The sequence below is a fragment of the Marmota flaviventris genome, chromosome 7 (assembly GCF_047511675.1).
Source record: "Marmota flaviventris isolate mMarFla1 chromosome 7, mMarFla1.hap1, whole genome shotgun sequence".
In the NCBI taxonomy this organism is placed as follows: Eukaryota; Metazoa; Chordata; class Mammalia; order Rodentia; family Sciuridae; genus Marmota; species Marmota flaviventris.
In genome coordinates this window covers 12,973,473-13,001,179 of record NC_092504.1, presented here as the reverse complement: position 1 = coordinate 13,001,179, position 27,707 = coordinate 12,973,473, and the positions used below count along the sequence as shown (strand labels likewise).

The 27,707-nt window shown below is 42.6% G+C and overlaps 1 protein-coding gene across 1 annotated transcript in view; it reads right to left on the bottom strand.

The window, feature by feature from the left end:
• The window catches only part of Lap3 (leucine aminopeptidase 3), a 30,161-nt gene extending 4,095 nt beyond the window's left edge, over window positions 1-26,066 (bottom strand). The window contains exons 1-10 of the mRNA XM_027939230.2: window positions 25,920-26,066; window positions 22,564-22,679; window positions 21,203-21,257; window positions 20,713-20,818; window positions 19,462-19,621; window positions 18,281-18,445; window positions 15,315-15,473; window positions 10,718-10,842; window positions 3,836-3,924; window positions 1,813-1,915 (exon numbers count right to left, since the gene is read on the bottom strand). Of these exons, the coding sequence (XP_027795031.2) occupies window positions 1,813-1,915; window positions 3,836-3,924; window positions 10,718-10,842; window positions 15,315-15,473; window positions 18,281-18,445; window positions 19,462-19,621; window positions 20,713-20,818; window positions 21,203-21,257; window positions 22,564-22,679; window positions 25,920-26,021 (1,180 nt within the window). The 5' untranslated portion in view covers window positions 26,022-26,066. The remainder of the gene's footprint in view (window positions 1-1,812; window positions 1,916-3,835; window positions 3,925-10,717; window positions 10,843-15,314; window positions 15,474-18,280; window positions 18,446-19,461; window positions 19,622-20,712; window positions 20,819-21,202; window positions 21,258-22,563; window positions 22,680-25,919) is intronic.
• Between the last annotated feature and the right edge of the window lie 1,641 nt (window positions 26,067-27,707).

Sequence of the window (27,707 nt, the reverse complement as noted above, 5' to 3'; positions counted from 1 at the left end):
GCATCTGCTCTCTGCAATGTGAGGTTTGTTCAGGTGTCCCCTTAATCCCTACCTGTGGCTTTGCATCAAACTGCTCATCAGCATTTCCCCCAAGGAAAACTGAAACTTCAAAATACTAGTATGTATGCTGCTTGACAAATTTTATTTAACTATATAGTAAAACTTCCCATTTTCTTATATTTCTTTGCAGTCAAGATTAACAGTGGCTGCATGACATACACTGAGGGATCCCATATGCCTGCATGTGGAAAAATACTGGTACATATCTCTGATTTAGAGAACCAAGTTAGACCCACATATCATTGTTGATCTGGTGGCCCTCAGCAGTTCTGCACAGCACCACAATGATTTAAACTGATTCCTTTCCAGGGAAAACGGTAGTGCTTTTTTAGTATCGGGTTGCTCTGTGTCACTGGGGTGTTGGATTGTACAATTTTTCCCAGGAAGTTACGGTAAATGCCATTAGTTATTATTTAATAGTAAAGAACCATAAATTACAAATCACTATTTGAAAGTGATGGCCCATATAAATTCTTGTGATTCTACATGACATTGGGGTAAATTCAATTGGTCTGTGTCATTTGCTCCTTCAAGCTTCATCACTACCTCCCAGTCACTTCGTAAATCTCTCTCTCCATTACGGCTATTGCCATTATCATCTACCACCTGAACTACAGTAATCACTTTTTTAAAAAAACAATAAATTTATTTTTGAAATTTTCAAATATATACAAAAGCAAGGAAAATAATATAACTGACACCTAAGTACCCATTACCCCACATCAACAATTATCAACTCCTGGCAAACTTGTTTCACCAGAACCCCACACCTAACATTATTTTGAAACCAACTGCAGATACTGTATCATTCATCCTTAACACACACCTATATCCACATCCACAAAACTCAACAACCACAACCCAGCTCATAGGCCTCACGGGTTGGCGCATTTCTCCTGGGGTCCTTCTACAGCCCATTCTTCACAGTGCATGCTGGGAAACCTTACAGGGTGCAGATCCAACAAAATCATCCCTGTACTTAGCCCTCCTCAGTAGCTTCCTGCTGCACTGACTCCCCTTGTAATATGGCACCTACCACAGCATCTGCCTCACAAGCCACACAGCATACCTCGGCCTGAACACTGCTGCCCCCCAGCGCCCCACAACATGGCTTTTGTGCACGATGCACCCTCTGTTCACCTCTTCTCCACTCAGACCCCAGGCTCAAGTCACCCTTCTTAGGATAAGAGGCCCTGCACACGCTGACCTGATCAAATCCCCAAACCATATAGGCTTCCTCAGGCTTCCTTTAATTCCATTTCCTTGCTTGTCGCCTGCCACTTTAAACCCTCAGTGTGATTGTCTAGTTACTGCACTGTTTCCACTAGACTACAGGCCTCACTTATGTTCTGCCCCATCGCTGCATCCTCAGCCATCAACACAGTCCCAGCACATAAGAGGTGTTAATGCCTGCTGATTGTGTCAACACTGTTCATATGGCACTGTGACAAGTGGTGCTTACTCTATGTCTATGCTCCATCTCTATGACGGGAGTGGGGGTTCACATTATAGTCTTCAATACCGTACTTTTCAAGTTAATGGTATTTTACAAATGTAGTCATTTGTCTCCAAAACATTTCTATCAACTTCATAAAAGTTTTTCATCTGTTTTTAAATTTCTCAGAAAAGATGAACATTAACCTCAAACAAAAATGTAGTACCTTCAATTAAATAGAAAATGATAAGACATAAATATTTAACAGGATAATTGGGATCATAGCTTCCTTCCAACAAAAACAGTAGGGGTCTGACCTGTTAAGGTGGCTGCGTTGATGATGAGTTTTGGATTAAAGGTGTGCGCGTAACAGAGCGCATCGGCCAGGATGAGCCTCCCCTCAGCATCGGTGTTATCAACCTGCCAAGAGGGAGATCAAAAAAGGAGTGAGACATCGATGTTTTTGGCAGCACAACTCACAACAGCCAAACTGTGGAACCTACCTAGATGCCCTTCAATAGATGAGTGGATAAAGAAACTGTGGTACATATATACAATGGAGTATTACTCAGCAATAAAAGAGAATAAAATTATGGCATTTACAGGTAAATGGATGGAGTTAGAGGAAATCATGCTAAGTGAAGTAAGCCAATCCCAAAAAATCAAAGGCCAAATGTTTTCTCTGATAAGTGGATGTTAATCCATAATGGGGAGGGACATGGGACAAGTGGAAGCACTTTGGATTGGGCAAAGGTGGGGAGGGGAGGGGCCATGGGGATAGGAAAGATGGTGGAATGAGACAGACATCATTACCCTAGGCACATGTATGATTGCACGAATGGTGGGACCCTACTTCGTGTACAACCAGAGAAGTGAAAATTTGTGCTCCATTTGTGTACAATGAGTCAGAGAATTCTGCTGTCATGTATAACTGATTGGAACAAATAAACTTGGGCTGGGGATGTGGCTCAAGCGGTAGAGCGCTGGCCTGGCAAGCATGCGGCACGGGTTCGATCCTCAGCGCCACATACAAACAAAGATGTTGTGTCCGCCGAAAACTAAAAAATAAATATTAAAAAATTCTCTCTCTCTCTTTAAAAAAAAAAAAAACTAAAATTTTTTTTAAAAAGGAGACTATAGGAGTAATGAATATAAAAACCAGGCAATTATACACCAGAATTGGATATAAAAGTGAGAAAAAGCTTGGATGACATGTCATCAAGATTCAAAAACAGGTTTGTGCTGGGCACCCTGGTACATGCACGCCTATAATTCCAGCTACTCAGAAGGTTGAGGGAGAGGGATTAAAAGTTGTAGGACTGCCTGGGAAACATAGCGAGACCCTATCTCAAAAAATAAAAAGGCTGGGGATGAGGCTCAGTGGTTAAATACTTCTGAGTTCAATCCCTACTACCATAAATAAACAAACAAATGAAATGAAAAAAGTAAAAAGGGCTGGGGATGGAGCTCAGTGGTATAGTACTTGCTTAGCATGTGTGAGGCTCTGGCTTTAATCCCCAGTACTGCAAAAGGAAAAAAAAAAAAAGTGTACTTATAATAGTGGAAACACTATTTAAGAGTGTTTTTCCTGCCTTGACTATTCCTAATATTATTCAGTCTAATCTAGAAAGCAAATAAAATTCATTAACCCCTGTATCACAGCTAGTAACTTAGGGCTGATGACATGGGAAGCTGAAATAAGTAGAAAAATGCCTTTCCATTTTACTAGCAACTGTTATAACTCATTTAAAGAGGGGGAAAATAAAAAGATTTCTGAAAACAAAAAGGCTAAGTACCTAAGAAAGATACAGCTAAGCAGCTCTGGATCTTCGGGCCGAGTCTCTTTGGCAACCCTTCCTAACTGTACTGCCTTCTTTTTAGTAGAGGCCCCACCATCATGGGCAGTGAGTGAGAGCATGCAGGCCCACACCATGGGGACCTTCTGCTTGCTGCCAGGTCCCCACAGTGCAGAGCCCATGATGCAAGACAGTGTTTCCCACCTGAACCTTTAGAATTGGAAAATGTTTTCGTGGCACAAATATACCCAGAAAATAGCCCACATTTTTACTGCTTTGCCAAACTCTGCAAGACTGGCTACAGATTCATGGCAGTTTGCGTGTACAGCATACAGGAAGCGAGAGGAAGAATCAAGGCAGGAAAAACACTCTTAAAAATTCTCATTGAGAAATACAATGACTCTGCATGAAAAACTACTCTGCACGGAAGATACCACCCTCCCCAGAGAGGTGGGGCCCTGCTTCCAGTCACACTGCAGTTAGGTGGCCACAATGGGGTTCCCTAAAAACATGTTGGGGAATGGTGCACCCTCCAGTCACAAACCTGGATGGTCTTCCCATTCTTGGCTCTAACAACATCTCCAGGCTTGTTGGCCTTGCCACTGGGCATATTCTCACAAAGAGGAGCCAAACCTATTGGAAAAAATATTTGAGAGAATATGGTTATACTGTGTCCAAACACACCACCCATGGGACAGGAGGCCACTAGTGAGCCACCAGAAGCATGCCCACAGATGCCACCCTATCCAACCAAATTCCCTATCACCAATGATATATGTTAATCAACAACAGGAAGTACATGCCACCTTTATAACATTCTTAGCACAGGCCTGACTTGATTTCAATGGAGAAAAAATAAGTGCAAACTGTGGAAGATCATATCAGCCAAGACTCTTCAAAACTGCCAGTGCCATAAAAGAAAACAGGGCAGAAAGAGAATTCTTGACAGAGAAAACTAAAGAGACATGGCAACCCAATGCAATGTCTGATTTTTTTTTTTATTAGCTCCTGGATTAATAAAAACTAAATATAAGCAAAATATACTTTTTTTTAGGTAATTGGGACATTTTAATTAGATTATTATATTCACCCTTGGAAAAGGTAATAGTATTATCATTATATAGAATGTCCTTTTTCTTAGGTGTTGGGAGCTGCTCTGGAAAAACATGCCCTTAAGTCCTGAGCAAGAGATATCGAACAATTATTGGGCCCTGCAATAACTTTACCACCACTGGGATAATGAGGAGTGGTTCCAGGAGTAGGCAGCACCTGGTGGGGTTGAGTTACATTCACCTGTTCCTTGGTAATCCTATCCCTTTGCCCTTTTTGGGATGGAATGTTCCATGGAACTTCCCCTTGTGTGTCCCCTATATAAGAAGAATTCCAATAGCTCTCTCTTTCGAGGGATCCCTAAGGTCACACAGATGACCCGGATTTTGAAAAGGTACTTCTGTGTGTTTGCATACTTTCTTTGCCGTTTTCTTAAGTTATTGGGAATAGCCAAATTTTGTGAACCCAGCATTAGGTCACCAACTCTGATAGATGGTAATAAATGGAGGCACAGCTTGGATTGTTTTAGGGTAGTTGATAAGATGTATAGGGTTAAAGGGTAGCCCTCTCTCATAAGCAGGTTTTTTATGACTGTGAAACTATTGTGGAATTTTTGTGTTTTGAAACATTTTAGGTAAGAATTTTTGGATTTATGTACTGGGAATTAATATTTCGAGAATGAAAGGAGAGAAAATAAAATTGTTTTCATTATGGGACATTAAAATTCCAGAAGTTTTCCGCTTCTAAAAAAGCAAAAGTGTTTTTTTTTTTTTTTTTAATTTTTGTTTTATTATTACTTTCTGGAATTGTTTGGGCAATTTAAATTAAACTAGTGGATCTGCTGAGCCTCTCTCATTACATCCTTACCAAGGATCAAATGGGGTGAGCTATGGCCCAGCTGTTCAGCAGACACAGGACTCTGGCTACTGTTCCCTGTGGAGCCACCAGCTAGTTCTGCCCCTTTGGGGGCCTGGTCTAGCCAAATGCAGGCTGCCCTGGGGCCCGCTGGCACCAGCATCTGCCACTGGGACCCAGTTTGGGGGTTTGAAAATTTTTTATTTTTATTTTTGGAGTTCTCACACGCTACAAGGAGGAGCTACAGGACGGGAACCACCCATAGCTCCCCGCCTCTCCAGAGAGCGCTAAAGCTGGCGTGATTCCCAGAGGCGGGATCCCAATTGTGGTTGCCTGGGACTCCGCAGCGGGATTGGCGGGATGCCCAGGTGGTTGTAAGGAGATTTGCAATGACAATGACGAGGTACAAGCAGAGCAGCCCAGTGCAACACGGCCTGAAGGGACACAATGCTGACCGGGCTGCAACAAGGGTTCAAGGAGATGAGGACACCACTACTGCTGCCCAACAAGCTGCCGGCTCTCCCAGGAATCCCGGGTTCTGTTGGAACATCCCCAGGAGCCCCCACGAGGCGCTGCCCTGGAGAGATTCCTAGCGGGAAAACACAAACAGATCGGTCAAAATCCAAACACCTGGGGAAATGCTGGGAGCAACACGTGGCTTTCCGGTGGAGTTGATGGCAGGGAAGGGACACATTACTGGTTTGTAATCCCACTTTAGAGATCCGACAGAGTGCAATCTACTCCGAAGGTCTGGCGCTGGCTTCCCATGCTTGCCCGCCCGGGCGCAGCCATGCATGCGCCTTCTCCCCGGCGCAAAGCCCGCTCCAGCGCTGGGAACTCAAGCGGGAGACACTGGCGCAGGCAATGGTCAAACGCTAGCTGGCCAGGGGCGCAGGCATGGCAGCGGCTGAACGCGGGGTCAGCCCAGCTCCAGCGACTTTCACCGCGGGAGGAGATGCGGCCACGGGACTGCAAAGACGCGGACAACCGAAAAGGGCCTTCATTACCTTCCCACAAACCCGACCAACTCTAGGCTTCCCTGGTTACTAAGGCAACCGCTCACGGAAAGGCCTAGTGCACGACGCATGGCTATGCGCACACGCTGCCCAGCATGGCGAAATACAACCAGGACTGCTGGGGTCAGAAAAACAATGCATGAAATAAAACCCCCAAAATTTCGGGCAAACTAAACTCTCCAGCCACAAGGCCAGGGTAACATGGCGGATAAGTCCCACCTCCCACATTTTTCATAGGTTTCCCATTTGTCCTTCCACCTTCAGGCAAGCAGGGCTTCTGGGCCAGCCTCGCAATTACTAACCTGTAGTTTCTAACTAACCTATAATTGCTAACTTTCTGCAGGCTAGTGAACGGAGCTGCAGAGCCTGCATGTTACTTAAAAATGTCCACTGGTCAATACTAACGAAAGATTTCTTTTTCAGACAAAATATAGTTCAACAGGTTTCTATGTTGCTACCCTAATCCTAATGTGTTCTCAAAGCTAAATAATCTTGATTTTTATCCCATGTTCCCTTAGAAATTCTTTATGGTTATATTATTAAAGAAAATTACAGAAATAATGTAACACTTATAAGAGATAAAAGATACATATGCTTGCTTATGTTTTACTTTTGGACACTGTGAGGATGCATTTTGCTCATCACAGGAATAAGGCCGGCAACTTAAGACAATTTTCTCACAATGTTCCCGTGATGACCAAGAAATCCTTCCTTTTCAATTCTAATTATGTAATTACAAAAATAAGTAAAATATAAGCAAGGATGTTATTTCAGCTACATCACGTGATGTCACATGTAAGAGTACACTCCTAGTTAAAAATAATTTAAAATGGATCCAAATATTTTTAAGAACCATATGATTTCATAAGATAATTATAAACTAAACATTTTATTCTTAATATATTTTTCCAGTTACTTAAATAATCTATACTCTTTAATCCATAGGATAATTAAAACATGTCTATTTGTTTAATATGTGTCCATTTGCTTCCAAATGTTTTTCAATAGAAAACACATAATTTATACCTTTTATACATGCATTTATCTGATACTCTGCCATTTATAGTTACAGATAGAGATAATACAATCATCAAGTAATCTCTAATTCTCAAATTATTGTACAAACTTTTATAAGATGATAAACAGATATGATTCTGTCAACAGAAATGTCCAAGGGCTTTAACTATATTTTCATTGAGATATTTCTTCTCATGAATGTACAATAATTTGTTTACTAAGATTTATAGAAATTGTTCCAAGGTATAACCAAAGAATTCTAGAAAAGGAAAAGAAGATGCTTCAACAGAAAGGAAACAGTTTGGAGTAAAAAAGAAATCATGTTTGGATAAAATAAAAGAAGCATTATGTTTAAGACTTTTATGGTAAAAAAAGATTTCCTTAATAAAGGAATCTTTACATGATCATCTAGAAAGTGAGATAAAAGGCCAAAGTAATCAGAAGACAGACTTGTATGCAGCTGGATTGACTATAAATATATAAATGATCAGTTTTACGATGTTTCAGGCCTTACCCCCCCCCCCCGATTTTATTATACTGATATGAACCAAAATTTTGCCCATATATTGACATGATAAAAACCTATTGAAACATTGAAGTTGAGTTATTTTTATTAAATAAGGTCATTGTTTACCTAGTAATTCTTACTGTTTTAAGACAATGACCTAAAGCCAAGGTTCAAACAACTGAGGATCAATCCAGAGATGTCAGCCCTGACTCCTCCCATCAAGAAGAGACTTCAAAGGATGAGGGGAAAGAAAATGGCCCAGAGAGACCCAATAGTGAAGCTACCCTCATGGAAGATGTTGAAAAATCTGAGGCTGCAGACTGAGCGGATGATCCAGCAGCAAGGAAGAACTAAGTCTCCAGCTATGATGCTTGCAGCAATACTAGCTCTGTTGAGCTGCCAGGCAACTGGGACACAGGGAGAAACTTATTAGACATATTTCTAGATCCACCTTTAGTACACTCAGGTGTGTACTGGAGAATCCATCCCAGTATTTACTAATGACTAATACATGATGGGAGGATTTACAGACACCCATATTACTCCCATCCATGGGAATGGAGTTAATTATTTTGGCTATAGTGGTCAGCTACCTATGTGGTGATCCTGCAATAAACGATAAACGTGCTGCCTGTCTAAAAGTGTCCTTTGAGGAAAAGACAGCAGTTGGAGGGACTAGACTAGCTAATCGTACTGGCCTTGGGGATTCAAAGGCATATATTAGAACAGTTATTAAAATGGGACTGTCTAATAACAAGCCAATCATTTCAGCAGAACATCCACTAATATACCTCACTGTCCTAACCGTTCTGCAATAGAAATTGGCACATTCCCTAAATGGATGGATTGTATAAATACCTTGCCAATACAGCATAAGGTGTCTAGAAATAGTGGTATATTTTAGACTGGTCTCCTAGGATTGACAAAAAACAATTACACAAGGGCGCTGCCATGACCCCTGAAAGATTTGTTAGTAACACCTTGACCTTCAGCAAAGGTGGTATCAAGAAAGATGTTTGGTGTTTGATTGCAGCCTCAGAATTTTACATTTTACCGACAAGCGTTTACCTGACCTTGTAGGCAGAAATTATAAGGAAGGTTCTTGTTACGGCTTGCAAGCCTGTTCAATCCCTTTATGCTTTAATTACTAGAGATGTGAAAGTCGAAAGATGATAAATATCTTCTAGCGATATTTAACTAATTGTATCATCAGATATAATAGAAGGAAGGGAACACTGATGCTTCACCAGCCCTCTGTTGTCTTATTGCCAGCTAAAATCTCAGGGCCATGGTTTGCTAATTCTGGTTTTCAAGTCTTACAACAAATATATGCCCAGTTGATTAGACCTAAGCTAGCTCTTGTACTTGTAATTTTAGGGGTGGCTGGCTTAGTTTCATTTATTGCTTCCACGGTCACATCTTGGGTGGCCATATCTCAAAATATTCAGCATGCAGATTTTCTTAATATTTTGGCTCAGAACACTTCCAAAGCTCTTCATAATCAGATCAATATTGATGAAATAATTGAAACTAAGATAAATGTTTAGAAGCTACTGTAATAAATATTGGTAATGAGCTTTCTACTTTAAAGTTCAAGGAAAGGCTAAAATGTCATGCCAATTATAAATATGCGTGTGTTACTGCTGCCAAATACAATGCTTCCCAATGGGATTAAGAGAAAGTTAAAAAACATTTATTAGGTATTTGGCTGAACAATAATAACCGCTTGGATCTTTTGGAGTTATATCATCATATTCAAGATATACAAAAAAGTAAGATTGATGTTTTTTTTTTTTTTTTTTGGATCCTACCTCTAGCTGATCAAATACTTCAAGAGTTAAATGGTTTTAATCCTGGAAACATACTAAAACATTCTGCATGGTATATTATTGTACTGTTCTCTTTGCTATTAATCCTGTCTTGTAATCATAGGATGTGATGTCTTCAGAACAAGAATTCAAGACCTTGTGATAGCAACTCATCACCTATTTTTTCAAAGAAAGGGAGCCCCTCTGGAAATACACACCCTCAAGTCCTGAGCAAGAGATACTGAACAATTATTGTGCCCCCTACCTCCTCTTGGATAATGAGGCATTACCCAGTAGGGTTGAGTTACGCTCACCTGTTCCTTTGTAATCCTACCCCTCTGCCCTTTTTGGGATGGACTGTTCCATGGAACCTCCCCTGTGTGTCCCCTATATAAGAATAAAGAATTCAGCAGCTCTCTCTTTTTCTATGGACCACTAAGGTCACAGGACCATTCCTGGATTTTGAAAAGGTACTTCTGTGTGTTTGCATGTTTTCTTAAGTTATTGGAATAGCTGGATTTTGTGAACCCAGCATTAGGTCACCAGCTCAGATGAGACATGCTAAAATATTCAGCACATCAAAAAAAAAAAAAAAAAAGATCACACACATGTACGTCAGACACACTTGCATTCTACCTTCCCCATGCAATGGATGAGACACTGGCTAAGTCAGGTAACCTAAGCCTTCCCCCTCTTCTTCTCAAAACTTGGTATTAGTAATGCTACACACTCTCAGCATCACCGGCTATGGAAGATGGCATTCTGTAATGCTAAGAGGTGCCATTGTACTAAATGCTTTTTCTGTACCAGGCAATTTCTGTGTATCAGGCATTTAATTGGCCACAATCCTATGAGACCATCTGTAAATGAGCCAAGAGTGCCCTTTGACCTGACTACTGAGCAGTTTCCACTGGAGTAAACCACAAACTTGATATACATGCCCCTGACTGCTAACCACTTTTTGCAGAAGTAAAATCAATTCCAGTTACAGATATTAGTTGCAAAACACATTTAGCTGAATCAGCTTGGACATAAAACACTTAGCTTTTCATCAAGCTATTTAAAAATTGTCTCTTGATCTTTTCAGATCAGAGAAAGCCACGTTTGTTGTCTCAGTTCAAGCATCTGCTGGGTTCCAGAATCTCAGATATGCAATCCCTTGCCCCACTCACCTATGATATTAATAGGCAAATTGAGCTTCGCAGCAGACACAATGGCTGAACAAATTGTGGCAGCTCCTCCCATGTCAGCCCTCATGAGGTCCATGCTTGCAGAAGGCTTGATGGAGATGCCACCACTGTGAAGGAAAAAGACAGCTGCAACATAACCATATAAAAGCACCACACACCTGCCAAAGAAACTCATATTTCTCAACTTAGAATCTCAATGTTGAATTATTTTAATGTTGTAGACTTTATAAAAGATACAAAATAATTCTAGATAGGTATCATAGCTCAATTTATTTATATTTGAATGAAATTTAAGCAGTACTACTAGAAATGTTTCCATATCATAATATCAGTGCTATCTGTTTCATCTCATTGTTATGTTTTGAATAGAAGGTGTCCCCCCAAAGTTCCTGTGTTAATGTATGAATATTCAGAGGTAAAATAACAGGATTGCAAGAGCTGTAACCTAATCAGTCCATCCTACTTTGAATGGACTGGGTAGTGATTGTAAGCAGGTTGGATGTTGCTGGAGAAGGTGGGTCACTGGGGAGTGTCCTGGAAAGGTCGGTCTTTCCAGTGGCCCCTTCTCTTCCCTCTCTCTGCTTCTGGGCCACCATGTCCTGAGCAGCTTCCTTCCACTACAGCCCTCTGCCATGATGTTCCACCTTACGGTGGACCCAGAGTAATGGAGTCCATTGACCATGGACTAACCTCTGAAATCATGAGCCAAAAATAACTTTTCCTCTTCTAGATTGTTTTTTTTTTTTTTTAAAGAGAGGGAGAGAGGGAGAGAGAGAAAGAGAGAGAATTTTTTTAATATTTATTTTTTAGTTATCGGCGGACACAACATTTTTGTATGTGGTGCTGAGAATCGAACCCGGGCCACACGCATGCCAGGCGAGCGCGCTACCACTTGAGCCACATCCCCAGCCCTTCTAGATTGTTCTTGTCAGATATACTGATCATGGTGACACAAACCTAACACTCATTAACTGCTGATACCTACAAAGATTGTCTTTTCAGCAGATTTTATGAATGGATCAACTTATCAAACCAAAGTTCACAGGCTATTAAAGAAAGCTAACAAGTTCAGATAGGACTGGGAGCATTCTTCTCAAACCCACATGACAGAGGTATAATCTTGCCATCTGACACCTGTACAGGTGTGTTCTAGCCTGCTGATGGCAAAATACAACCTGAGGGAGGCACAGGAATCAGGGAGGGACCTACACAAAGCCTCTGAGACAGCATTAAATATAAGAGCTGAGTTTTCATTAGCAATTAGCAAGGCAGCCTTCTAACCAACCAGTGACTTCTGCTTCCCATCTTGTGAAGCAACTTGTTCCACAAGCCATGCACACAGCCAGGGCCTTCAACTTCTGCCATCTACTGACTTGTCTTGTTGACTCTTTGGAGAAATTTCTATTCCCTTCTCTGAGGTCTGCTTGCTTGGAAATCAGGTACTAATTCTCACTTACCTCAGAAACACTTGCTAATGAGATGGTTTGCATTTATACTTCCTTCCACCTGCCACTCTTAGCCCAAGGTGTTTTCTGGGAGCTTTGCTTCCTATGCCTACGACTAGTCCCAAAGTAGCCACCAACCAAGGATCAGGACTCATCTTTGCTATCTTTTCAAAATCATCCTAGATTTCATTAAAGCCTACTCAAAGCTACAGGAATCAAGATGCTTAGTCACAAGGTACCAGTGACCAGATGCAGGGTCCAGAGATAGATCTCAAACTACATGATTAACTGATTTTGTCCTAAGATGCTAAGGTAGTCCCATGTCTATGATGGAATGGTAGTTCATGTACTGTCAACTAACTGTGCTGAAATAAATGACTATATAATGAGGGCAGGCAGGCGAGGGAGGAAAACCTTAGGCCTTTTTTCACCATATACAGAAATTCAAAGTGGATCATAGCCTAAAAAGCTAAAATTGACTTAAAAACTATAATGTCTTATTGATGAAAAAAAAAGATTTTGGCATGGGCAATACCGTTTTAGGGCAAAAGAAAGCATGAACTATAAAAAACTGAACGTATACTTCATCAAATCAAAACTTGTTCTTCATAAGATATTACTAAAAAAAAATGAAAATGCAAGGTTCAGACTGGGAAAAAAATATTCCTAACCAAATAACATCTGATAAAAGACTTATATTCAGAATATATATACTTTTAAAAAACTTTTAACTTTTAAGGAAAATACCCTATCAAAAAGGGTAAAAGATTTAAACACCTCACTAAAGAAGATAGGTCAATGGTCAAAAAAACAAGTCAAGACATGCTCGACATCATCAATCATTACAGAAATGCAAAGTAAACCTCAAAGAAGTATCACTGCATCCCCTATGGCAGCGTCACGAGTGGAATGACGGATCATGTCAAGAAGGGAAAGGAGCAGAAGATGTGAGTCCTGTCAGCTGAGGACAGGAATGCAAACTGGGATGACCACTTTGGTCATAGGAAAGAATGTCCTTTGAACCTGAACCTCATTGGAGAAAGGAAAACATGTGGCTACACAAAAGCTTTCAGATGATCTTGGCTTAATTCCCCATAGCCTAAAACTGGAAACAACTCGAATTTCCATCAACAGATAAATGCATAAGCAAATTTGGGTATTTCTATACAATGGTACTACATAGCAATGAAAAGGAACAAATTACTGATGTGACTGATGAAATGGATAAATACTGAAGACATTGGGCTGAGACAGCCCAGAGGCCATCTATATAAATTTCTGGAACAGGCAAAACTAATCTACAGTAACAGAAAGATAATTGGCAGCCTGGAGCAGGGGTGGGGAATAACTGCAGAAGCACAAGGGAGTTTTGGGGTGAAGGGAATGTTTTATCTTCTCAGTATTGGTCCCTGTTGGATTCTTCTGTTAAAGCTCACTTAGCCAAACACTTAGAGGGTGAATTTTACTGCATATATACCGTCATTCCCTCTGCCAGAAACCTTTTCAAGGCCCAGAATAATAGATCCTGCCTAAGTATCCAGCGCATCTCACCCATCTTCCCAACCGCTCTGGTGCAGAGCCACACTGACATTCTTGCAGTACCCAGAGTTGACACTACTTCCTACTCTGCAGCCTTCCCATGTTCCCCTGCCCTAACACTCATCCCTAGTTCCTACTGAACTAATTCCTCCTGCTCTCTCACATCTTAAGTTAAATCTGATGCTTCTGCAAGGAAGACTTCTCTAAACCAAAGGATCTTGCTGAATATTTTTAGCAAAAAATACAAATATGGATTTAAATTAACAATAAATCTCACCCTGAACATAAATATCTCCCTAAAACTATTAACACTTGATAGTATAAAACCACTACAATTAGCAAGTTTTTTTTTTTTTTTTTTTGGTTTTGTTTTGTTTTTGGTACTAGGGATTGAACCCAGGGGTGCTTTATCACTGAGCTACATCCCCAGCCTTTTAAAAAATTTTTTATTTTGAGACAGGGTTTCTTCCTAATTTTATTTGCTGTCGTGTTTTATATATACTTTAGTATATATAAAATGGTGTAGCATTTGCATCCACCATAAATAAATATACATATCTTGAAATCTTTTTCTGATGGACTACACAATGAAAATCATTTAGAGACCAATGTTTAAAGAAGAGAAGTTGAAGCTGGAGGTGAGTTAGTAGTAGAGTGTATGCTTAGCACATGAGAGGCTCTGGGTTTGATTTCAGCACCAAAGGAAATGAAAATACAAAAACAAAAGAGAACAGAACATTCATGTTTTACATGGAGTTTCTGAATAGTTGCAAAAATGTACTGGGGAATTTGTTTTTTTGTTGTTGTTCTTCAGCAGCATTCTCCAAAGCAGTTTCCCTGGAACATGACTTCCAGAATCAAGATTCTTACAAAAGAAAATTCAGAAAATGTGACATTCTGTGCCCTGAGAAGTTCTGTAGCTAAAGAAAACAAAAACAAACCTCATTTGGTTTATTTAACCTAGTTTTCTGGCCAACTCACTCTTTTTATGCTTCACAGTCACCAGCATCCCTGTGGCAGATGATATTCTGTGGCAGATGATTCCCATAGGAAATACCAAAATACACTGACTTCTCCAATTCAGCCCCTTATTGGCTGGAATAACCCGAGGTGGCTTCCACTTCTAAGGAACTTATGGTTCAGTCAGATTAACGGGAGTGGACTGTTCTGCAGCAGGAAGCAACTAAAGCAAGCCAAGGGAAGGCAGGGGATGGCGGCGGCAGCTGCACTGTCTATGCAGTAAGCCTTGCAAGGGAGAATCAGAGTGGGACCCAGAGATTTGAAGATATTTTAAAGAGAGACCTGATTTTCACTTCTGGCTCTAATTCTTAGTTATGGGTCTCTGAACAAATTACTTAATACCTCTGAGTCATGGTTCCCCTATAAGCTGGCTACTGTAGAATGTCCATGATAGCCAGCTTATAGGGGTAAGACTGAGCCAATATATGTAAAATGCCTATGTCTAACACATATGAGCATTTCATAACTGGGAGCATAATATGACCAAATACCATGCTTATGAATCAAATTAAGCACTAAAAAGAGCATACAAAACATTCACCAAAATACAAAGCTCAGATACCCCCCTCGAGTACCTGTCAAAAGTGATTCCCTTCCCAACGAACACCAGGGGCGGCTCCCCCGCGTCAGGGCTGCCTTTGTAGTGGATTTCCAAGAAGACTGGAGGCTCGTCGGACCCTTTGGCTACACTTAAGAATGAACCCATTTCCTGTTCCTCAATCCAAGACTTGGGTCTATAAGGTAGAAAGGAGATAAAAGCACATATACGGTTACCTTTATTTCAAAATAATTTAGAAAAGCTCAAAAGTATGTTTAAAGTGTAATATATAAGCTCTTAAAGTATCACACGGGGCAGGAGGTATAGTTCAGAAGTAGAGCACTCACTCCCAAGCATGAGGCCCTGAGTTCAGGGAAAACAAATCACACACAGTAAGGCTTTGATTATCACATCTGATCATTTGTTTCCTGTATATTCTTGGGCAAGTCACTTGATTCTGAGTCAATTTGCTCATCTACATGAAGTTAAGGATTCCTCAATCAAAAGACTTTAGCATTCTTAGGAGAATTTATATATGATAACTAATACAGTTCAGGTAATAATGTAAAGTCAATAAATAAAAACGCTCCCCCAACCTACTCAGATGTTTCTAAAGATTTAATTCATAAAAGATGAGACTAGCAAGGCCCTGAGACCACAAGGGTGCATAAAAAGAGCTAAGATGCTCATTATTTTTGGTATTTCTAAAAATGCCCCCTCCCCAAATCAACCAACTAACAAAAATCTAACAAAGCTATACTACTCTTCCTGGACTAAAATAACCTACTTATTTGCTCTTTTAGAAATGCTGGAGTTCTCTTTTCAACAATGTCACACTATTTCTCACAGCTGTAACTGTCATTTGAGATGTCTCTAAAGTAGGAAAATAAGTTAATTCTTATTTAATTAGCATAGGATCGATGAGACTAATGAAATAGAAACACTTCTCAGTGCAAACTAGAAAATTGACACCATATTGCCACTTTCTATGCTAAAGGTACAAAGGGCTTTGTGTTGATTTCTAGCCACAGTAACGAGGCCTCCACTGCTACAGACAAACCAGCAGCAATCCTTTCCAAGGAATATTCCGGCACTTGCCCAACCATTTGTCAGAAGTATAAAACTAGGATTGCCAAAACTGTCAAAGGAAAAATAATTTTTTAAAAATAAAATAAACGTGTCAAAAGAAACAAGGCTTTACCATAAAGGCATGTTAGTCACAAACTCAGGACTTGATGTTTCATTAAGTCCGGCCCTTCTAGAAGAATTGTCTGTCTTTGTTTCTTTAATGGAGACCCGCCTACACTGGACAAGGTGTGGTGCAGCTATGTCTCAGTTTAATGAGTCATTTGCCACCCACACGCGCATCCTGATCAACTCTTGCCTTTGCTCATCCATAAGCCTTGCTATTCCCAAGGGGCCACGGTTCACCTGCTTCCCCACCTGAAATGCCCAGCCCCATTCTCGTTGGTTAACTCCTGAGCAACCATCAGGGCTCTGCTTAGGCTGCATGTTCTTCAGCAGGCCTCCCCATCCTCCCTTCCCCAACCTGGTCCTTCCAATGAGATCCTCCCTTCTTTGAGGACAAGGAGCACCACTGTGCACTCATTTGCCAAATTCCCTGGCACGGTGGAGGTGCCGTCACTGATGTATGGTAGCATTGCCAGTATTTTCTGACATAAAGTACCTCTGGTGTCTTCTCTTGTAAGACAAGGAACAGTCTGCCACAACCCCTCTACAGAGGCTACGTACTGCGGCAGGTTAAACTTATAAAGGTTCTAGCAAGCTCTAAGTCCTGGGCTTTCTATACAACATTTTCTTTCTTTTTAACATATTTTTTTTAGTTGGACACAAAAACCTTTATTTTGTTTTTATGTGTGCTGAGGATCGAACCTTTATTTCAAAATAATTTAGAAAAGCTCAAAAGTATGTTTAAAAGTGTAATATATAAGCTCTTAAAGTACCACACAGGGCAGGATGTCACACATGCTAGGCAGCCGCTCTACCACTGAGCCATAACCTCAGCCCTACAATGTTTTCTTCACTGTCTAGACCATAGGGACTTTCCTGAAAAAGATGAATTCTAATCACAATTAACTACTGAAGAATTCTTTTAAACCTGAGAAACTACTTTGATAGTGAAGAATTCTCTAAACAAAGCAAATATCTATCAGTTTATTTTAATCATAAATCCCCAAACACTCAAACTTGGGCTGCATACAGGGCTGTGGGGAGATTCCAGGAGATTCCAGAAGCTAGAGGAGCTGGACGTTAATAGCCCAGCGCTGACCATGGCTCTCAGCAGGCCTGGGAGCACCATCCTGCAGTCCAGCCAAGGGACTCCACAAGGCACAAATTCTCATTCAATAACTAGTAAGGAATAATACATTCTTCACTTGTGTCAAAAAGTATAGATAGGAAGAACTCACCAAAACAAGAAAGTAAATAAGTATGTTCCTCGAAAAGTTAATCAGAGTTACCATTTGGTCCAGTGATTACATTTTTGCTACAGACCCAAGAGAAATAAAACAAGTCCACACAGAAACTTGTTCACAATGATCAGATTGTACCCAAAAGGTGGAAATAACCTCCAAAGTCTGTCAACTGATAGCTTCAGGGGACAGGGAAATGAAGAGTGATTGCTAATGGTAAAGGGTTTCCTCTGGGGGTCACAAAAGTATTCTTGACTTAGTCATGGTAGCCCACTCTGAATATACTACGAATCACTATCACTTTATGTGGCACGTGAATTCTGTCTAAACAAAGCTGATACAAAACGTGGACACCTTGACATGAGTAGGAAGTCTCAGCACTCTCTCACAGGCAAGGAAAGACAGACACAAGGAACCTCAAATGAGCCCTGTCCCAGCTTGTGGGGCTGCTGGTGGTTATCTGGCCTCTATGGTCTTCAGTTATTCCTCTGAATGGAGAGGGAGCTGGATTTAGGATCTCAAAGGCTCCTGCGTGTAGCATCCCAAAGTCTACAACGTAATCCTGAATTACCTGATGTGGACCTCTGTTTTACTACTAGCACTTCTGAGATTCTTCTCAATAATCTCGGCAAATCTGGTTGGTGTCATCTCATTGGCTGGAGTTTCCATCAGCTGGCGGGCCAAGTTCTGCCCAGAAGCAAAGAGGACTCCTTTCTGCCAGGCCTCCTCATCCCCACTGCAGAAGAAAGCAGAGCTGCTGGTCAATGACCCACAACACTGACCTGTGGCCAGGAGAGGCTCTTATCCCACAACAAACAAGAGGAGGACAACAGATGGAAACTGGCTGACACACAGGACCTGGTCTGTTCTCTGTGACGTGACGCAACCACCTGGATGTGGAACTGAGGCTCTGCCGCCTTCTTTTACCTGGGTCAGGGCTCTAAATCCCAACGAAGTCCCTGATAATAAGGATCAGCTTTAGAAAAGAACATACGTGGGCCCGTGGTTCATGATCCTAGAGCTCTTCTTGTGCACAAGAGCTAACAGTGTGGAGATGGGTAAAAGAACAGTTGACAGCTCAGTGGGTCACCATGCGTCACATATGACACACTTCACACTTTGTCTCTGGGTTAAGAGTACAACTCCCCAGAGATTTCAACTGCTTAACCGAGGTCACTGTGAGTTAAGTGGCAGAGCCAGGACTCAAACCAGGTTGACCACTACAGAGCCCTTTTCTCCAGCACCAGCTGTGTCAGGGTCACCCCTGCCCTCATGGCTCCCCATACCTAAGGTCTCTGATCTTCTCTCACAGCAGTGACCTTGTCTCCCAGGTTCTAAGACTGAAATAAAGGAGGTGCTCAATGATCCACTGAGCCACCCCCGCGCCAGACCACAGGGCCAAAAACCAGTTCCCTTCACCCACGTAGCTCTGGCATCCAGTCCAATGCCGGCGGATGCCAACTCAATGGAATGAAACCCACTGGGACACGTCTGCATGTCGTTCCTTCCTCCCCACTCCACCGCATTATAGATTCCCAGTGTCCAGCAAGCGTGGAGGAGCACATGACAAAGGCTAGAGCAGAGCCTGGGGACAGTTATCACACATTAAAATGGCTGGGGCCATGGGAAGGTTACGGACAGAGCACACAGCACACAGCAACGCCGGACACTGAGAAGCAGGCGGCTCCTGTCCAAAAGACCACACTGTAGGACACCGGACAGCACCACCGCGCCTCGGTTTCCCTCCCTCACCTTCCGTGGAGCTTCGCGGACACTGCCATCTTCTTTTTCTGCTTTAGGTCATCGTATTCATAGAGACCGAGCACCGCTCCTTCTGCAGCCGCCTGAGCATCTCCACAGGGATCCACCTCCACAGAGGAGAGCTCCAGGTCCTGAATCTGCCTGCACCCAGCTGCAGAAGGACAGAGGAACCGGAAGGGAAGTCAGCGAGAGACACTGGAGGAGCAGAAGGCAGTGTGTGGGCAGTGTGCTCAGGAAACACCGGGCTTCCAACCCCAGTGTGACAACTCTAGTCCTCCATTTCCTCCTCTTAAAACGAGGCCGGGGCGCACCTCACAGGTAGAGCCGAGCACAGGCCCTCAGATCACCACAGGGCTCCTCACACGGGGAGACCCCTCAGAGAGAAGCAGCAAGTACCAGGGTCATTTCTGACCATCAGTGCTTCCAGACGAAGCTTCCCAACCACCAGGGCTTCCCCAGTTAAGAGGGACAGAGAAAAGATGACCATGAGATTGCACCTGAGCAAAGTCCATTATTAACACAGCATTTTATTAAGATCGTGTCAGCAAAAACTCTCATAAAAATTATGAGAGAACCCTTAACATAAATTTTGAAAGTAAGTTTAACAAGCATTTATGATACACACAGGGCCAGGTGTTAATCAAGCCCATTCCTGCTGCTTCAGCATGGATATCAAAGACCTCAGCCACAGTCTCTGAGGTGAAGGCTCTCACTGCTGCTCAGCTAAGGTGACTCAACAGCGTCCACCTCAACTCTTTCAAGCCATCCACCCGAAAAACTGGGACCAGCACACAGCTTTTGAGAGTGATGAATGAGCACCCCACACTCTACTCCCATTTTCTCCGAGTTGTACATATATAACTCCTTGTTACTTAAAAGTTGGGCACACCAGGGGAGAATTACAAAGAGGAAAAAAATCCACATGCCAAAATTTCTGGTAAAATACAGTTCTAAGGCCAATGCTATAAAAGTGAACAGACCATAGTAAAACCTCCAATATTAAGTATTTGATAAATGTTAACTATGGAGAAATATTAAAAACAAAAATTTCATAAGCTAACCTCTATATCCTTCTTAGAGGCAAACATTCAAAAAATGTAAATTGAGTTTGTTAAGGTGAATTACTTTTGTGCAAATGTGATAAGGGTAGAGATGGCGAAAGGACAAAAGAAGGAGAAGAGACAGTCTTAAAGAGTGGACTCGAGAACCTTGACCAGTATTAAACTTAAAAAGTAAAGTAACCTGCGACAGCAACTCTGATGTTTTCTTTGCCTTCATGCCAGTTCTCCTGGTCATCGACGCCAGCTGACCTTTTGCCTAGGCCGACTACCACCACGCTGGGGAAGTCCTGTTCCACAGAAACACACCATCAGCCACTGTGTTTCCTGAAAGTGCTCATTTCCAGCAGAGAGACTCACTGAGCTCCCGCACTATCACTTTATGTTCGGAACCTTTTACAAGGTGTGTCTGATAGACAGAGTGAGGATAATCCTGCAAACAATTCTATGTAAGACAGAGCCATGCTGGACAAAGCCTTCAGACTGAGGAACACAAGACCAGCAGTAGACAGTGATACGCCTCTTTATAATCTTAAATGATAGTTCTGCTTAACGTTGGAATAAAACTATATAATCCAATACAAAATTCTTAGCATGACTGGGCAGCTACGGTACAAGGCACCCAGAGGTGATCTTACTGAGGGTTCACAAGACACATCATCATCATCTCATACCTGATGCAGACCATAAAAGGTTCGGGTTTTGCCTGCCTTCAGAGGTGGTCCAGATCTAAACCAAAAAGAAATAATTGTTTTGGAAATTTTCAGTTTGCTCTGTTTGCCTGGAAAGTAATATATACATACCTTTAGTATTATCATAATATTCTGCTAACTGCTTTTGTGGACGTTGTTTCATTTGTACTTTTACAGAATGTTCTCAGCTCGGATTTCCTAGATGCAGTACTTCTAACTCTAGTTCAAAAACTGTAGCAAACTTTCAGATTAGAGTTAACACAAATTTACTTATAGCAATGGAAGCAATGCTGGTGCCGCTGCACAGGGGATCTGAGCACTGGATGTGAGCACTGGATGATGGCTGGACTGAAAGAATCTCCAACCTTTCTACTAAACGACACAGCACACCAACACAACACCATGGTACCCGAGTGGTTGACTTGACGGCAGTGTGCCTGGTTTAGAGAATGTAGGTGAGGGCTTATCTACAGATGGGAGACAGGGCAGTTTCTTATAAAAGGCATACTAAAGTGCAGCCAGGGGCATGAGAAGTGCTGTGGGTCGAGTCAGGAGGTCAGGGAGATCTGTAGTACAGCAGTTGGCTTTTGGATTAATGACTTAAGCACATGAGAAGATTCTGGCTACTGGTGAAGGACTAGTTAGCTAAGAGGAGCTGCAGATTCTGTAACACATCCATTAATTAATTATTAGACTGCATCTAGTAGATTCAAACAGGCTATCTATAATCTGAATAGTATGAAGCTGCAGTGGCTTTTAATGACACTTCTGTTTTTGCCAAAAGGAACCAGCAGCTCCAATGTCTCTCTAGTTCCTATAGACCCTAGCTAATCTAAGAGTGGTGGGAATCCCAGGCGCCTCCCAGACTTACTGAATCACAGTCTGCATTCTTACTACATCTTTGGGTAATCCAGTTGTACTTTTAACTTTTGAGAAGCCTTCAAGCTCCAGGCACAAAATAAAAAGGTAGAACCCTTATACTGCTTTTTAACTATTAATTAAAGGACACAGAGAGGCTGGTGGGAAGGGAGGGAATAAGGAAAGTGAATTTGAGCCAAGAAGGTGGGTTGAGGAAATCTGGTACTTTCCAGATCCTTCAGGATTTGTCCTCCACACTAGGTCTGTGATTGGGTTGGAAACCATCTGACTTCCCAGAACTGCAGACCCACCCATACTGAAAGGCAAAGTGACAAAGGGCCTTCCAGACTTGCACTTTCACTTCCACCAAGAATTTCCTGGCCGGGGTGTTTGTGTACAACTTATCTATCTACAATACACCATAGAAAAATACCCCCTTTGATTTGGGGAACTTTTAGGAACTGGGACCCCCAGGTAATACTTACACATTCAAAATCTCTCTCAGCTTTCCAGCCACCAATTTATCAAAGTTCTCTCCTGCACTCGTAAACTGTGGCACATCCTCTTCTCTGTCTCTGGAATAGATTCCTAAAACAAGGCCCTGAGAACAAAGCAAAAAAGATGCGTATAATTGGAGTAGATGCCTCAGCGGGGTTAAGGAGTCCCCGAGTTCCAGAAATTCAGAAGGAACACATAATTCCACCAAAACTGTGCCCTCCATGAAGACAGAAAAACAAAACCAAAAAAGCAGCAGCCATGGCCAATATATGCACTCCACCTGCCTCAGTGATTCAAATTCCTACAGAGACTCTGGGTCCCATGCCTTGTCTTGCATGGTCACCCCCAGGAAAGAACTCTGCTTTCACACAAAGCAGAAAGAGGTTTATTTATTTATTTATTTAAATATTTTAGTTTTCGGCGGACACAACATCTTTATTTTATTTGTATGTGGTGCTGAGGATCGAACCCAGCGCCCGGCGCATGCCAGGTGAGCGCGCTACCGCTTGAGCCACATCCCCAGCCCCAGAAAGAAAGGGGTTTTAAAAAAAAAAAAAATCCAGTTGTCACCAAGTTAGACCCTGAAGGGCTTCTGAACATGTTATTCCATAATATGCTGCCCTGGCATATAAATTACTTTGAGCTGTTGACACCGGAGAGACAGACAATGTAGGCAGGGCTCTCAAAAATCCCCCTTTCTTTTTTTTTTTTTAATCTTATTTTTTTTTTTTGGTGGGGTTCTTTTTTTTGTCTTTTTTGGAACTGGGAGTCGAACCCAGGGCTTTGCGAATGCAAGGCAGACGCTTTGCCACTGAGCTACATCCCAGCCCCGCCTTTCTTACCTAAAAGCAGGGCATAAAATTTCCCATAAGAGAGGTGCCCTCACTAAACTAGGGAGAGCATTCTCATCACCACCGGCTGGAAGTTAATGCCAAAATGAACCTATACAAACAAACCTGCTGAAATACGCCTTATCTTCCATTAGCACCCCAATATATTTCCCAGTGCCTATCCCAAATGACAAGACAAAGGCCAACCTCCTTCCTCTTGTCATACCCCCACGCTTCATTTTTCTTTGTTTAAAAAGGTATAAAACTGCAAGGTTCAGTGGCCCAAGCCTGTAATCCTAGCTATTCTAGAGGCTGAGGAGGATCAAAGTTCAAGGCCAGCCTGGCAACTAAGCAATACTCTATTTCAAAATAAAAATGTAAAAAGGCATGGAGATGCAGCTCAGTGGTAAAGCATCCCTGGGTTCAATTCTTAGTACCAGAAAAAGAAAAAGGAAAGATAAAAAGCTTTTGGGCCTAATGCTTCTCCAGGTCTTCATTTTCTTCTGCAGGATCCTATGTACATGTAAAAATATCAAATTAAATTGCATGTACCTTAGGTCAGTGTCAGGCCTACTTTCTTAGACTCAACCACGGAACTGAGGGCAGAAGAGAGTCTGTTTTTCCTCTCCTATAACCATCAGATGCAAATCTTAGACATTCTGCCATTACAGTTGAGCATCCCTTATCTGATGCTTGGGACCAGAAAGAAGTGTTTCTGACTTCAGATTTCTTTTGCTTTTTTTCAGTATCTGGGATGGAACCCAGGGCCTCCCACGTGCTAAGCAAGCGTTTACCATTGAGCTATAACCCATCCCTTTTTATTTTTTAAGACAGTCTACATTGCTCAGGTTGGCCTCAAAATTGGGATTTCCTGCTTCAGCCTCCAGAGCAGAGTAACAGGCATGAGCTACCACACAAGATTTTTGCTATTTTTGTTTGTTTTTTAATATTTAAGACATCTCAAGAATGGGACCCAAGTCTAAACCTGACATTCACTTGTTTCATATACACATAGCTTGAAGGGATTTTGGAAAATTTCAGATTTCAGATTTTTGAATAAGGGATGTTCTGTATTCATGGTACTCTGATCAACTCAGACTGAAAGACAAGAAGTAAGCAACTTAAAGGAGGGGCAGAACAGAGGGTTCTGCCAAGCACTTGGTGGCAATATTCCTTCATCTTTACAAGCCCCTGGGCCCCAAAACTCAAAGAATGAAGTAAACCCAGTGCTTTTCGCTTTTACAAAGACGTTATATATATATATATAAAAAAAAATTTCGTTTGCCTTAGGGCCACTCTGAGGTAAAAAGAACATGCATGCACTATTGCACTATATTTCCCACTTAACAAGATAAGGAAAATGAAATCTAGTGGGACACACTAGCCCCTGGATGGTAGAACTGTGTGAAAATCCAGATAACTTTTTCCTGTCCTTGGTCCTTCCCACAAAGCCACATAGGTACTTAGATTAAATACCGCCCTGTCTATCTTTCTCACCAAAGAAAATATACTTTCCTTGGCATTGATAACTCTGCCAGGTTCTCATCTTCCTAAGACTGCACACTCCCATAGACCAAATGGAGAACCTAGGAGACAGGTCACTGTTATAGGCTTAGTATTGGAAAGAGCACTGAAGAAATGTGTGGTCCCTCTGTCATCTGTTGATACCTCCAGGAGACCTGTCTCAAGCCCCATCTAGAGAATTCTTCACCAGGGAGAGTCATTTCTTTCTGATCCTCCGGCATAACTCCCAAGCTTGTGCCCCTTCCACTGAGCCACTCCTCTTTCCAGATGTTTCAGACCTGAATTGCCTAATATAAAGGATCACTCTAATTTCTCAGGGCCCAATTAGGTGGAGCAGCCTTTTCTTCTGGAAAATGCTTTTTTCTTTTAATTTCACGAAATAACGCGTCTCTCTGCAGAGCCCCTTTCCCTAGAGAGGATCTCGTTTCCTCTAGAAACACGTTCAGGGAAATTGCTCCCAGAGACCCTGTTTTCTGACCCTTGACTGCAGCAAGGAGGTCTTGGTGTGCAGCCCAGGCCCTGAGGCTGGCTGACTCTGGGACCTCTGCTGACATTTGGGACAATAATGTCACCATCCCTTCTTGGGTCACGTCCAGAACTAAAAAAAAAAATGATGAATGAAATAAGCGCATGTCATTTTTGAAGCTCAGTGAGAGGGAGAAGGCTCAATAAAGTGCGATCGGTAAATGGTAGCCGCAGCATATTCTCTTGCCCAGGGTTCAGAACCAGGCACTCCCCGGACGAGAAGGAAGATCGCGCCATCAGAAGACAGCAGTCTGGGAAATCTCCGGGGAAGGGGGCACCGGCGACCCCACCCCAGCCCCTGCCAAGGCGGATCCTGCAAAAGGAGGGAACTTTTCATTTTAGTCGATTTGTGTAACTTGGCGCAGAAGCCGCACACGCCGCGGCCTGGGCCCGCCCTGCCCCGCACCCAGGTCGCCCGCAGGCAGTCCTCCCGCGGTGGCCCGGGAGCAACTGCCGCCTCTCACCTTCGTCATGTCGGCGGTGGCAAGACTCCGGCCCCGGAGACAACTCACTCCCAGACGTCGGAGAGCAACTCGCCCGGCTGCCGGAAGAGGCAGCAAGAACATCTTTTCAGCGCTGCCCCTGGCGCCGCCCTCCAGCGAGCACGTGGCGCAGGGAGGGACGGCGCGCGCCTGGGGGCGGGTCCACCGGGGTCGCCGGGCGCGCGCGCATGGGAGCCGGACAGGTGCAAGGGGGCGGGGCTCTCAGCGCGCGGCCTGGTGCGCGCCTCCGGGCTGCGGCTGGGACGAGCCGGCGCGCGCCGGGGGGCGGGGTGAGTGGGTGCGCCCTGGACCGGGAGGGAGCGCGCTGGAACAGTGAGCGGTGCTGGGGGAACGCGCGGCTTTGGGGACCGGCTTAGTATTGAAAAGAGCACTGAACTATTGTCGTGGGCCCTGGGACCAAAGACAGGAGGGTCCTAGACCCGGCTTTAGGGTCCCGACAGGCCTCTGTAGAGGGGCGGAGCTGCATGTGACGTCCCTCGAGAGGCGGCCTGGAGGCGGAGCGAGCGCTGCAAAGCTATTAGGGAACCCGCGAAGTGCGACGCGTTGTCACGGTTGCAGTATACTCAACTGGATGGGGAAGACACTGGCTCTGAGTTATTTTTATTGCTGTCCTTGCTTGTGAACTTTCATTTGGTCCAAGGATGCAACACTGTAAGGCAGTTGGCCCAAATTCTGTTTTTGAAAATAGGACCTAATGTTTTAATATAGCTTTAGTTTTTGAAAGCGTTTTAAGAATTTCACTTAAAAAAAAGTACACGACTGCATACAACTCTGGGAACCCAGGAAAGCACAAAGAGGGATACAAAAGACAGCTTTAATATTAAACTAGTATCTGATCATAATTTTAGCTGAATCTTTGATTTCAAGTCTGGGAGCAGGTGGAGGGAAGGGACACATCAGCAGAGAGAGCAAACTGCCAAAGTCTCTGTTGCGACAAGGAAATACATCTGTTCCACTGCCTGAGGGTTGGACATAGGCAGAGCAGAGATTTGATCACCCTATCTGGAAGACTGGGCAGGATGGGACTGGTTGTTGGCTAGAACTTCCAGCGTCTATGTAGTTAAAGTGGGATCATCCAGCAAACCCCAAGTTTTCAAGGTGCTTTTACTGTGTTTTTCTGTTAAAAAAACGAGGGGTAAAATGGTATCTATAACAGTGTCCCTATCCTCAAGGACTTCATTATAAAGTAAGAGTAAGAAAACTTAATTTTTTAGGGTCTTAAACTGGGCCTTATAATTAAATTGGCATAAGACAAACAAGAGAAAAGCATATAAATTTTATTTAAAAATTTGCATGTACCTGGGAGACCTCACAGGGAAATGAGGACCTGAAAAGTAATTCAGTACTTATGTTGTAGGTTGCACAAAGTAATCATTGTGAAAAACAATTAAATATACATGGAAGCCAAAGGAACATAGGATTAATTCCACAAGGTTAGATGATGCAGATTTCTCTTTGCTTGACTCCTTGTCTCTGGCCATAGTGCTCTCTTCCTCCTGGCATGGGGGGAGCATCATTCACAAGTGAGTTTTAACTCACTTTCAGAAAGAAAAGGTGAGGCCAGAGAGCCCTTTTGCATTTCTTGTTTTTCAACAGCCTTTGGCTCAAAATAATCTTTATGTCAAAGTGATGTATTTTGGGTTGTCATATTCTGCTATCCTTAATTATCTAGTAAACATAAGATAGTTTTAAGAAAGAAATTTTAATAAGACTTATACAGTTGGGCTGGGGATGTGGCTTAAGCGGTAG